The following is a 14,414-nucleotide window of genomic DNA, read 5'->3' on the forward strand; positions in this document are numbered from 1 at the left end:
TTGCGATTGGAACAGGAAACGAAATGACTAGTAGTGGTACCGGTTACCCTCCGCCACGCGCAGTACAGTAGCTTGCGGAATATCTATGTAGATGTAGATGTAGATGCAGACTAGAGTCTCATTTCAAATAGGTACACCACTCATATAATTATACATGGCGGTGACTTCAATCTACCCTCGATATGTTGGCGAAATTACATGTTTAAAGACGATGGCAGGCACAAAATATCGTCCGAAATCGTGCTAAATGCTTCTCTGAAAATTATTTTGAACAATTAGGTCAGGACCACATTCGATCTGTGATTGGTTATGAAAACATAACCGAACTCATAGTCACAAATAACCCGAGGGAAATAGTGACAATTATGACTGATACAGGGATTAGTGATCGCAAGGTCGTTGTAACGAGAATGAATACCGTGACAGCCAAACCCACTAACAATAAATGCAAATATATCAATTAAAGAAGCAGATAAAAATTCGATTCTCGCGTTCCTAAGAGACGGACTCCATTCCTTCTGAACTAACGATGAAAGAAAACCAGCTGTAGCTTAAATCCAATGAATTAGTATCAACAGCAACGGAGAGATTTATATCACGTGTTGCAAAAGCAACGAATAAAGCATGCCAAATTTAAAGGAAAGCAAAATCCCCAAGATTGGCTAAGTTTTACAGAAGCTCGAAATTTAGAGTGAAGTTCAATGCAAGACGCTTTTAATAGTTCCCACAATGAAACTATGTCTCTAAATCTGGCAGGAAGTCCAGAAAGAGTCTGGTCGTATGTGAAGTACATCAGCGGCAAGACACCATCAATACCTCCACTGCGCGACAACAGCCGGTCGCGGTGGCCGAGGTCGCCTGCACGGTAGCTCAGCGTGTTCGGTCAGAGGGTTAGCTACTCTCTGTAATAAAAAACTGAGTGAACGGATTTAAAGATGAACCTAAACGGGTGTCATCAGACGTCCTCGCCGAAAAAATTCAACGAACAATATAGAACAAAATGAGATAAAAAAAAGCGGTTCTAGGCTCTTCAGTGCGGAACCGCGCGACTGCTACGGTCGCAAGTTCGAATCCTGCCTCGGGCATTGATGTGTGATGTGTGTGATGTCCTTAGGTTAGTTAGGTTTAAGTAGTCCTAAGTTCTAGGGGACTGTTGACCTCACATGTTAAGTCCCATAGAGCTCAGAGCCATTTGAATCATTTTGCGCGACAGCGAAGGTAATGTTGCCGATGACAATGCCACTAAAGCGGAGTCACTAACAACAGTTTTCCGAAATTCCTTCTCCAAAGAAGACGAAGTAAGCATTCCAGAACTCGAATCAGGAACTGCTGCCAACATGGGTAACTTAATTATCCTCAGTGTAGTAAAGCAGGTTAAATCACTTAATACAGGCAAATCCTCCGTCCTGAGTGTACACTAACTAAATTCCTTTCACATTATGCTGATATACAATCTCCATACGTAACAGTCGCACACAATCGCTCGATCGACGAAAGATCTGTGCCTAAAGCCTGGAAAGCTGCACAGGTCACAACAATACTGAAGAAAGGAAGCAGGAGTAATCCGATGAATTATAGTCACATACCACTGACGTCGATTTGCAGTAAGATTTTGGAACATATACTGTGTTCGAACATTATGGTGCCACTGGATGCGTGATTTCCTGTCGAAAAGATCACAATTCGTAGTAACTGATGGATCACCAAGTAAAACAGAAGTGATATCTGGCGTTCCACAAGGAAATGTTATAGGTTATTTGCTGTTCCTATTCTACATATACGATTTGCAGACGATGCTTTCGTTTAACGAATAGTTAAACGAAGTAATCGGAAGATTAAAACCAATTGCTAACTCATTTAGACAAGATATCTGTATTGTGCAAAATTGACATTTGACGCTAAATAATGAAAAGCGTGAGGTCATTCACATGATTTAAAAGGAATCTGTCAAACTACAGTCATGCGACAGATGGCTCTGAGCACTATGGGACTTAACATCTGTGGTCATCAGTCCCCTAGAACTTAGAACTACTTAAACCTAACTAACCCAAGGACATCACACACATCCATGTCCGAGGCAGGATTCGAACCTGCGACCGTAGCAGTCGCGCGGTTCCGGACTGAGCGCCTTAACCGCGAGACCACCGCGGCCGGCTGCGATAGATCACACACATCTAAAGACTGTCAATTTCACTAAGTACCTACGAATTACATTCATGAATAATTTAAATTGAAACGATCAATAGATAATGTTGTGGGAAAGGCAAATCAAAGACTGCTTTTTACTGGCAGAATATTTAGAAGATGCTACAGGTTTGCGAAAAAGACTGTCTACACTATGCTCGTTCGACCTCTGCTAGAGTATTGCTGTGTAGTAAGGGGGTTCTTACCAGACTGATCTGATGGAGGAAATCGAAAACGTCCAAAGGAGGGCAGCTAGTTTTGTATTATCACGAAGTAGGGGAGAGACTTGTCACGAATATGATATACTAGTTTTGGTAGCAATAATAAAAACAAAGGCGTTTTTCCTTGAGGGGAGATCATTTCACGAAATTTCAATCTGCAACATTCTCCTTCGAATGTGAAAACATATTGTTGACACCCTCCTACATAGGGAGAAATGATCATTGTCATAAAATAAGAGAAATCAGAGCTCGCACAGAAAGATTTAAGTGTTCGTTTTTCCCTCGCTCTGTTCGAGAGTGGCACAGTAGAGAAGTGGTTTGAAAGTGGGTCGATGAATCCTCTATCAGGCACCAAAGTGTGAATTGCAGAGTAGGCATGTAGATGTAGACTGTTCATTTGTGCAATGCATTATTTTGATTGGAGCCTTTCAGACATTAAAGGTTTCAATTATTTCCTTGTAAAACTGTTCTTCCTGATGCAAAATAGTATAAATATGTTAATTTTGATTGTTAATTAGGTAAAAACAGGAGATGTGCCTAGTTTTCATGGTTATTAATAGGATTTCAGTTTTTTTGTAAAAGCCTTGTCGAATTATGGAACAAATAATTTTAAAATTTTTTTAAAAGTCGTTTTGAGACTTGTTGATTTACATTAATATAGAGGGAACAGTTAACTGCACTCTGAAAGAAAGTCAGTTTACGTTATTCAGATCCTTTTTGTACATAATTTTAAGAAATAATTAAACTGTGTTAAGAGAAAAGAAGTTGGAGGAAGCAGTTGCTATCCTCTCTAGATATATAGTGATGATGATGATGATTAGTGGTTTAGGGTACTAAATAGCGAGAAACACAGAGGTCACCAGTGTCCTAATTAGATGGACTTTTTTCACTAAAGAAGCTCCAACTTTTAAACTATATTAGTTAAATATGTATACGGATCAGATGGAAGAGCAGACTTAAGATCGATTCACACTGGATGTACCGAGTAGAGTGGAGCAGAGGTTGGCACATCGGATTCGCATTCGGGAGGATGACATTTCAAACTGGCATCCAGTCTCTTGATTTAAGTTTGCCGTGATTTCCCTATACCGCCTAAGGCAAACGCCAAGATGGTTCCTTCGAAAGGGCACAGCCACTTTCTTCTTCCATTGTTTCGTAATCTGAGCTTGTGCTCTGTCTCTGATGACCTCGTTGTCGACGGGACATTAAGCACTAAACTCCCCCTCCTCCTTTTGGATTTGCAGCTCCTTGTGTTTACCGTGTTTGCAGTTAAAATTGTTGGATGTAAGGTCCGCCAGTTATGCAAAACACCTAAAATCCAACAATTGTCCTCCTCCTCCCCTTTCTCCTCCGCGCTGGATATCGTTGGAATTGAACAGAAGACGTCACTATCAAATGCTTGAGTGTTCACACTAGATTGAATGTCAACACATCACTTCAATTAGGCCAGTGTCGAAAGGAGAAAGTGAAGTTGTGATATGAGATACCGGTGGCAGTTCACCCTGTTACAGACCAGAGCAATAAACACCCATAAAAATATTCGCACCAGTAAAATTTTACATTGCATAAGGATTTTAAACTTAAACTCACCCATTCTCCTGTCTCTGTGACGGATGTTTAGTAATATACCAGGTGATCAAAAAGTCAGTACAAATTTGACAACTTAATAAACCACAGAATAATGTAGACAGAGAGGTAAAAATTGACACACATGCTTGGAATGACATGGGTTTTATTAGAACCAAAAACAAACAAAGTTCACAAAATGTCCGACAGATGGCGCTGGACAGCAAAACGTCGTTGACTGTGCATGACAATCGTGTATAAAAGGAGCTGTAATGAGAGAGAGAATCAGAAAGGATACAGATCCTGTACACCTCCCGCAAACTCGATCCTCCTCACCCACTTGTCTCGCCCATCCTCTCCCACCCCCGCCCACTGCCGCGCCTGTATTCCCACATCCCACCCGGTCTCCATCTCTCCACCCTCCTTACCCTCTCCCAAGGTGGCTTCCGCCAGCTCCCCCTCCCTGATGATGTCCTCCTCCCCTCCATCTACCCCTCCTATCAACTTTGATCCTCCCCCCACTTCCTGTGTCCTTTCCTTTAGGCACCCTCCCTCCCTTCTCTTTCCTTTTCCCCCATCCCCTTCCTCCGCCCCTCTTCCCCCGGGTTTCCCCTCTGCCATCCTCCCTTCCCACTATTTCCCCTGCCCATGGCATCTGCTCTCCCCTCTCCCCTCTCCCCCTCCCACCCCCCTCCTCCTCTCTTGGCAGGTCCCCGGACTCGTACACGGTTAGTGAACATTCGCGCGCTGGAGATCAACGCCTCGTGTTTCTGTGTGTGCCGTCGTTTTGTGCTTAAGTGGTTCAGTGTTATTCGTTTTGTGCACTTACGTTCATGTGTGACAATTTTCGTCTATGTATGTGTCCAAGTGTCTGAACAAATTTTATTTTGGACTCTACACCCATGAACGGCTCCATGTATTTTAAAAAGTGTTTGTCTCCGATTATATGTCCACCATATTTTTTTTTCTCTAATTGTCTTCATTTGTATCTTTTGTGTTTCTCTGAGGCCAAAGAGAGGCGTAGTATGCTGCTGCTGGCCTGCCTGCACTTCAGGAAGAAATGGAGACTGTAGCGGGTTCGTCTGTGCACGGGGAAGTCAGCGTTCGTGCAGTCGCACGTCGCACCGGCATTCCATACACTGCTGTTTGGTTGGCACTTAGGCGTACCCTCCGATGCTATCCGTACAAAATCCACCGGCATCATGAACTGTTACCTGGCGATTTAGTGAAGCGGAGGGCATTTGCGGTGTGGGCGTTTCAAAAGATGGCGGAAGATGACGATTGGTTGAGTAACGTGTTATGGACCGACGAAGCTCATTTCACGCTCTGAGGGTGTGTCAGCGTCCACAACTGCAGAATTTGGGCTACCAAAAATCCTAGAACTGTCGTGGAAACTCTATTGCACAACGAGAAAGTCACGGTATGGGTTGGATTTACCACATCTACCGTTATCGGGCCTTTTTTCTTCGAGGAAATGCGTGATTCTGGTTTTGTAACTGCTACCGTGACGGGTGAGAGGTACGCCGATATGTTACAGAATCGCATCATCCCCAGCCTGACTGATAAACACCTGCTGGAACTTACGATGTTTATGCAGGATGGCGCTCCACCCCGTATTGCTAGATGCTTGAAAGATCTCTTGCGAGCGTCGTTTGGTGATGATCGTGTGCTCAGCCGCCACTTTCGTCATGCTTGGCCTCCCAGGTCCCCAGACCTCAGTCCGTGCGATTATTGGCTTTTACCTGAAGTCGCAAGCGTATCGTGATCGACCGACATCTCTAGGGATGCTGAAAGACAACATCCGACGCCAATGCCTCACCATAACTCCGGACATGCTTTACAGTGCTGTTCACAACATTGTTCTTCGACTACAGCCATTGTTGAGGAATGATGGTGGACATATTGAGCATTTCATCTTTGATTTGTCTTACTTTGTCATGCTAATTATTGCTATCCTGATCATATGAAGCACCATCTGTTGGACATTTTTTGAACTTTTGTATTTTTTTGATTCTAATAAAACCCCATGTCATTCCAAGCATGTGTGTCAATTTGTACCTCTTTATGTACATTATTCCATGATTTATTCAGTTTTCAATTTTATACTGACTTTTTGATCACCCAGTATTTGAACCACGCAACTAACGTATATAGCTTTGTTTGAAAGTGAAAGTCAGCTGTAACATACTCGACTCGAGCCATGTGCATAATCTGGTTCTGCTCCCCCCCCAAGACTGTATTCCAGCTGCTGAGTTCAAAAGTCTAGGGTGGAGAAGGGAATTGGGGCAGGTTTCTCCCATTCCGCACACTGGAGCAATGCTGCCCCCCAGCCCTTTACTTCCTCTTCTCCACTGGGAATTGATCAAAGTGATCCAGGGAAATCCCCACATCTTAGCCAATTGTGCAATAGTGGTCATGTGACATAAAATGGCGGGAAACACGTCTCAGCCGATGGGAGCACAGTAGAATGGCGGGAAACCCAGTGACCAGTGGGAATCGAGCTCTCCCTGTCCCTCTCTTTTTTGTATTATGAATCCAGCAGCCCGAGGCTCACCCTCCCCTCATTCAAGGTCTGAACTTCATAGTGAGATGATGATGAAGTGCCAGCAGCATCAGCTGGGATCAACCAGCGCCCGCCAGGACAAGAGGAATAAGATGTTAGATACGAAACTAAGTCTCTAATAATAATGTAATCATTACTATTGTTATTAACAAATACTTATTGAAATACATATCTGTGGTTTGTTATTCTTCCAGCAACACTACACACCCCTGAACTGGTGGTAGTGAAACTGTTAGATGAGGACTCCTACATACTACTGGCTACACTGTCGCAGCAGTCCACAGATGAGCTTCCCAATTTGTCGTACTTGGTGTCTTTCAGCTATGCTGCACCACCATCATTAAACTATATCATACCAGCACCACAGCAGCTGCCACAGCCCGCAGAACCAAAGGTAAGTGATCCATCACGAGTACTACTGTTGGCAAGCACATATAACGTTACTGCATATGGATCTAAACCAGTAAATGTTGCCCTGGATCCAGATAATGACTTTGCTGTAGTTATTGTACTTGAAAACGCGCAATGTGTTAATTGTTCATTTTTCATAGTACTAGAGGGAATATATGAGCAGTATGATGCATTATATGAAGAATAACATGACAGACAACTATGATCCTTCCCTTACACTGGTTGACACTCAAATGTTAGGCCATTATGTTACTATAGTTGAAATGTATGGCAAAGCTACGTTAGAATTAACTTCATGGTGTGTTGTGAAATTAAATGATATGTATTATACAACATCGATCACTACAGAAAGATTATGTCATTGGCAGGTATATGCAAGAGCTACCTACTATGAGTTTGTAGACTATTTGAACAAAAATAGTGTTACAGTGGACCAGGTTGAACAGTGTATGATTTCCTGTGTATCCCCTGTACCAAAGAGTGTAACTCTAAAAGCTGACCAGCTGGTGTGGCTGAGCGGTTCTAGGCACTTCAGTCTGGAACTGCGTGACTGCTACGGTCGCAGGTTCAAATCCTGTCTTGGGTATGGATGCGTGTGATGTCCTTAGGTTAGTTACGCTGAAGTAGTTCTACGTTCCAGGGGACTGATGACCTCAGATGTTAAGCCCCATGGTTCTCAGAGCCATTTGAACCATTCCTAAAAGCTGTACACCTGTAGAGAGGAATTCCGATGTGGTCAATACTGACTACTAGCTTTAACACCATAGAGGCCGAGTGTATGGCTTGCAAACAGCAGATATTTTCCGAGTTCTGTGGTACCACTATACAATGTACCTAAAATGAATAAAGCACAGTGTGTTTTTTCCTAAAGACTTGTTGATTCAGTCACAGACCCTCTACCTATTCAACAACCTATTAAAAGAATATATAGCTTATCCTTACTAAGGTCAGAACACTCGTGCACTGCTGCAGCCCCTGTGACTGCCCACCACCCCTGGAGATGCCAGTATCGCCTGCTGCCCACCAGCGCCTGGACACCACCACTGTCCACTACCCCCAGCGGTGCCAGTGCAGCCCGCCGCCCCATTGGAGGGCACCACTACCTAGTGCCCTTGGTGGTGCCAGTGATGCCCTCCGCCCCTCTGGACGCCACCACTGCCCCAGTGGTGCCAGTGTTGCCTGCCGTCCTCCTGGATGCCACCAGTGTCCGCAGCCCGTGGAGATGCTAGTGACACCTGCCACCCGCCGCCCTCCTGGGCACCACCACTGGCCACTGCCCCTGGTGGTGCCAGTGCCACCCGCCGCCCCCATGTATGCCACCACTGCCCACCACCCCTGGAGATGCCAGTGCCTCTCGCCGCCCCAGTGGATGCCACCACTGCCCGCCATCCCCGGCAGTGCCAGTGCTGCCCTCCACCGCCCTGGACGCCACCACTGCCCCCAGTGGTGCCAGTGCCACCCGCTGCCCCCCTGGAAGGCACCACTGCCTAGTGCCCCTGGCAGTGCCAGTGCTGCCCTCCACCCCCCTAGACACCACCACTGCCCCCAGCAGTGCCAGTGCCACCTGCTGCCCCCATGGAAGGCACCACTGCCTAGTGCCCCTGGTTGTGCCAGTGCTGCCCTCCGCCCCCCTTGACACCACCACTGCCACCAGTGGTGCCAGTGCCACCCGCTACCCCCCTGGAAGGCACCACTGCCTAGTGCCCCTGGCAGTGCTAGTGCTGCCCTCCACCCCCCTGGGCGCCACCACTGACCCCAGCAGTGCCAGTGCCACCCGCTGCCCCCCTGGAAGGCACCACTGCCTAGTGCCCCAGGCAGTGCCAGTGCTGCCCTCAGCCCCCCTGGACGCCACAGCGCTGCCAGTGCTACCCGCTGCCCCCCTGGAAAGCACCACTACCTATTGCCTCTGGCAGTGCCAGTGCTGCCCTCCGCCCCCCTGGACGCCACCACTGACCCCAGCAGTGCCAGTGCCACCCACTGCCCCCCTGGAAGGCACCACTCCCTAGTGCCCCTGGTGGTGCCAAGGCTGCCCTTCGCCCCCCTGGACGCCACCACTGCCCCCAGCGGTGCCAGTGCCACCCGCTGCCCCCCTGGAAGGCACCACTGCCTAGTGCCCCTGGCAGTGCCAGTGCTGCCCTCCGCCCCCCTGGATGCCACCACTGCCCCCAGCGGTTCCAGTGCTACCCGCTGCCCCCTGGAAGGCACCACTGCCTAGTGCCCCTGGCAGTGCCAGTGCTGCCCTCTGCCCCCCTGGACGCCACCACTGCCCCCAGCGGTGCCAGTGCCACCCGCTGCCCCCCTGGAAGGCACCACTGCCTAGTGCCCCTGGCAGTGCCAGTGCTGCCCTACGCTCCGCTGGACGTCACCACTGTCTGCAGCCATCGGCGGTGCCATTGCCGGCTGCCAGGATGCTGCCACCTCCAATCTGTCCAGTCACAGAGTCGATTACTACTAAATGAATATCAGATATGAAGTGCCTGTTGAGACAGCCATAGGCAAGTGGTTTATCGAGTACATGAAAAACACATGTCCACGATCTGTGGCTTACGTGACAGCAACAGGCAGAGTTAATGAGGTCCTCCTGTCTCTTATTGAAATAAGAGTTGTGACTTGGTAGACCTCTGACACCAGAAAAAATGCCTGAAGTGGGTACAAAAATAATTTATTGTTTTCCATTTTACAACCAACATAGTGCATTTTAATGGCTGGAGGCCCATCAGACTGGCAATGAGTATTCATATCATAATGCTAAAGCAGGGCACACACATAGAATTACATCATTTTTAAACATCTGAGGCAGTAATTTAAATCTGTGTGAAATATCACATAACTGAGGCCTAAGCTGTGTAGGAAACAGGTGATAGTCTACTATACTGAAACTGTTACGTCTTTCAATGAGTTTCCGATAAATGTCCAAAAGCACTTTACAAATATTTCGTGATTTCAGTCCCTCGAAAATGGAACAGGCAGTTGTAAGTGACTCGTCGTCGTCTTGGAATCGATAATGTTCCAGCTGAACCGTCGTAATATGTTTTGGAATATCCAGAACCTCAAGGTTAAGACGTCTTCTTGAACACATCAAAGTTTTGCAGTCGCTGTTATCGCTAAATAGCGATGTAATAGTCGACAGATCTGTAGGTCTGATTTGTAGCATACTCTGACTGACCTCACTAAGTTGACGACGAGCACAGTCGCTCCACAAATGATCATTACCTTGTTCATTCTGGCGATAAACTGGCAGTAAAAGCAGGCGTATCCATCTTTTATACTATGATTTTTTTAAGTTGCTCACACTGTTGTGAAAAAAATGTATATAAACATTGATCAATGAATAGTTCATCCAGCCGTGAGAGAACCATCAAAGGGCTAATATATTGAGGTGCGTAGTAGCAGGTAATGTGAGGAAGCCACATGACATGGTAGTTATGTTGTCTGATGTTAACTACAGTTTAAACCACACAGGTTCGCATTCGGAAGGACGACGGTTCAAAGCCGCATCCGACCATCCTGATTTAGGTTTTCCATGATTACACTAGGTCGCTTCAGGCAAATGCCGGGATGATTCCTTTGAAAGGGCATGGCGGACGTCCTTCCCTATCCTTCCCTAATCCAATGGGACCGATGACCTCGCTGTTTGGTCCCATCCCCTAAACCAATCAACTAACTACACAGGTTGTAAATGCGTCAGTGTAGGTGTGATATCCAACCGGGAGTTCCATCTGGTAGTCATATTTGAAAATCCACCTTTTTGTGACACTAAAGTGATATTATCTGCTGATGAATTGTATCTGTTATGTAATATGTCAGAGCATATTTCTTCATTCCTCCGCAGCCATGTTCGCTCGCCATCAATAACGCTAGGAGATCATATTGTCACAGTAGGAGACTTCTCTGGAACAATTAAAATATTTAAGAGCAGAGAGTGCATACATCTGTAGGAACAGACGCTTAAGAATGTAATGTACACATGTCATTTTATAACATATGCTATAGATTTCCGACTAAGGCGGCAATCGTATGCCCACCAATTTAAACATTGTTGAGTAAGTTTTAGGAGTCTTCTGGCCGAACTCTGCGTCCATCGGAAGAAACTGTTGCTTACTTATATGATTCATATTGTCTCAGACTGAAGGTGGAAGTGCATAGACCAATTGCGACAGGTATAGACGCAAAACTGTGCTCCTATTTAAGTCTGTTCATATACTCTACAATATGTAAGTGCTTATAAAAGTTCAGGAGCTGCATGTATGTTCTCTATAAAATACCTTGTATGCCAATGTGGCCGTATAGTTGTCGTCATGGCGGAGTGGACAGAAACAACTTCTTCACAAGAGTCTTGTGACAGCCGACAGATCCTGCAATACAGATGCTGGAAGCCAGATAATGTGCATTCCCAATAACATACATGCTTTAATTTTAGGGCCTTCGGACTAATCTAGCTCTAACATTATTAACACATCATGAGGGAGTCCGCTTCGCGCATATATATATATATATATATATATATATATATATATATATATATATTCATGAGTTTGGCCTGCCATAAATCATCCAAATCACATATTATGAACTGTCTGCACTGGAAAATCTCGCAAGCAGGTCTTTGAAGTTCACAGACCACAGACTCCATTATTATTCAGTAACGAATCTTTCTCAAAGATGATTGATACTATTTAGTCCATATGAGTGTTATGCAGTATCTCCTACAATAGTTGATATTTTTGCTGAAACAGGGTTTATATATATATATATATAAACCCTGTTTCAGCAAAAATATCAACTATTGTAGGAGATACTGCATAACACTCATATGGACTAAATAGTATCAATCATCTTTGAGAAAGATTCGTTACTGAATAATAATGGAGTCTGTGGTCTGTGAACTTCAAAGACCTGCTTGCGAGATTTTCCAGTGCAGACAGTTCATAATATGTGATTTGGATGATTTATGGCAGGCCAAACTCATGAATATGAGACAATACTCACCATCGAATAAAGGATTCAAATACATCTTAATGATCATAGATATGTATTCCAAATTCGCCTGGGCCCTTCCTGTAAAAGCGAAGACTGGAAGAAAAGTCGCACAGATGTTTGAACAATTGATGCAGATTGGTACAGATCATTGTCCTGACAACCTACAGACTGATCACAGAGGTGAATTTTACAATAAGTATTTCAAGTCGGTAATGGAGTGAAACAGGATACACCACTATTCAACATTCTCCCAAATGAAAGCTCGTATTGTGGAACGTCTGAATAGAACCATTAATAACCGAATGTGGATAAAGTATAATCTTCATGTCTCATACGCATGGCTAGACATTCTCCCTCAAATTATTGGGGAGTGTAATTGAACTGAACATTGCACAATGAGGAACAACCCTATGGATGCACATGACAATGCACCTCTGAATACAGAATACAGTCATATTAAGAGGGTGGGTTCCTGAAAGAAGAAGTTCAAAACAGGTGACTGGGTGCATATTTCGAAATACAAAACAGCGTTTGAGAAGTCTTCACTCCCTAACTGGTCAACAGAGATATTTACAGCGTCCAAAGTACAGAGGACAAACCCGAGAACTTAAATCTTAAAGGACAGTGATGGTGACGAAATTGCAGGGAGTTTTTTCACAGGGGAAATATAGAAATGCTCTGAACTTATAGTGTTTCTCGTAGAATATGTCATGTGTTTTGGGATTCTGTGTGGTGTCTGGTCTTCTCAACAGTTCCTTAAGCAGAAGATTTTAATGTGTTTCTACGGTGGTTTCTCCACATAGTCATAGTTCTGTCTTCAACTATTTTAGATGTTGTGTGGTTATGGGCTAAGTTTTGTACTCACACTCTGCCTTGAGGTATCCGTGTGACAGGGTGAGTGAGAGAGTTCCAAGATGACTGCCTTATACATTTTCTTCTTGCATGCTTCTAACAACTCAAAACCACACTTGTACTCTTTTAGCTGAGTATAGGTACTGATGACCTCAGTGTTGAGCGTCTTATACATGCCACCACCACCACAAGAGAGTGTCATAAGACGTCATGGAAACGGAGCGTTAGTGAAATAGGTTGCCTTCCCAGAACCACAAAACAATTGGGTGAACGATCGCAATTTGCAATGTAGCATGGTGCGCAAACAGCAGAAACTGCGTAGAATATCATGGGTAATAGAAAGCGAATCAGCAGAGGTGGTGGTAGCATTCTTGATAAACTGCCACTTGAACTTCATCTTTCCAGGTACAATTTCTGTGGACCTGGAATGAAACTGAAAAACTTACAGGACTACACTGGACTTGCAGTATGATTTGGAAGGCTACAGGTGACTCTGAGTTACCACATTTACAGCAACCATTTTCGCTATTAAACCCTTCCCATGAGCCCTGTAATTTCGGTAGATTCCACCATGTGACAATCCAGTTCGTCTGTCATGTCATGGACCAATGTGACTCACTTATACAGCAGTGCGCACAAGGAGATCAAACATCAAAGAGGTAGAGCAGTCACGAATAAGATTACCCTTGGCACAGCGAGTTGTCCGAGAAGACTGAGGTCTAAACTGTCGGTACAGCTAGGTTCCCCAGTCAAGACCAGTGCTAGTGTGGAATCGTGCTGAGGACAAGTGTCCCTAAGTGCACCCTATCCATAACAAAAGTCAAGACCAGTATCCTCTCCAGACCAGAATCTGAATCAGGAGACCGACACAAGACAGGAGTCTGTATCACAAGACCAAGTATCTCCTGTCGTTACTTTCCATCAAACCTCTGTAAACTCCACAAAAGCACTCCCACAACCACCCCCAAAAGGGTTTCGCGGCAATCACAAGATTCCACGAACTCCTTGTTTCCCCTCTCACCATTGTGTGGTCGATGCTGCTCTACCGGTTTCCTTTCTTACTAGACTTGTGTGTTGCCTTTGAAATTCTGTATGTACAGGAGGAGGAAAACTATCTAATGTTAGGATATTAATGTGATGTATAATATGGTGATTATGCTCATCTAAGTCACTATCTTGATACTATTACTTATGTGTTATTTCTACTATATGTTTTGTCTACTTTTGTGGTGACATGACCTATTTTTTCGAACTACATTCTGAAGGGAAAAATGTATTAAATAGAAAATCGTTATCATAAATGTATATAGATGACAGAAACTTTTATTTATTGTATGTGATGTCATCCATTAGGATGGTAACTTATGCCATGTGTGGCTTCAGATACTGAAAAGACAGTGTTGCCTGAAATACCACATTGGACTGTAGAGAGTGGAGATCCCACCAGAAGAAATAACTTGCATAGGAAAATGAAATTTCAAAATGAGTGCAAAAATGTATCTTGTATTATTTAGATAGGAATTCTACTTTACATGTTTCTGAACTTTGTTTTGTTTCACATCTTGAGAGTATGTCATATATGCTTTTAGGACGTTTTGTTGTAACTGATACCTCATACCACTGTAAGTTTTTATATT

At 44.6% G+C, this 14,414-nt stretch overlaps 1 protein-coding gene across 1 annotated transcript; it reads left to right on the forward strand.

Annotated features, from left to right (window-relative positions):
* The first annotated feature begins 7,945 nt into the window (after positions 1 to 7,945).
* Positions 7,946 to 9,160, forward strand: LOC124722735 (arginine-glutamic acid dipeptide repeats protein-like). Its single transcript, XM_047247875.1, has 2 exons — positions 7,946 to 8,527; positions 8,708 to 9,160. The coding sequence occupies exons 1-2, from the start codon at positions 7,946 to 7,948 to the stop codon at positions 9,158 to 9,160; spliced, it is 1,035 nt and encodes a 344-aa protein (XP_047103831.1).
* The last annotated feature ends 5,254 nt before the right edge of the window (positions 9,161 to 14,414 follow it).

The sequence above is a fragment of the Schistocerca piceifrons genome, chromosome X (assembly GCF_021461385.2).
Source record: "Schistocerca piceifrons isolate TAMUIC-IGC-003096 chromosome X, iqSchPice1.1, whole genome shotgun sequence".
Lineage (NCBI taxonomy): Eukaryota > Metazoa > Arthropoda > Insecta > Orthoptera > Acrididae > Schistocerca > Schistocerca piceifrons.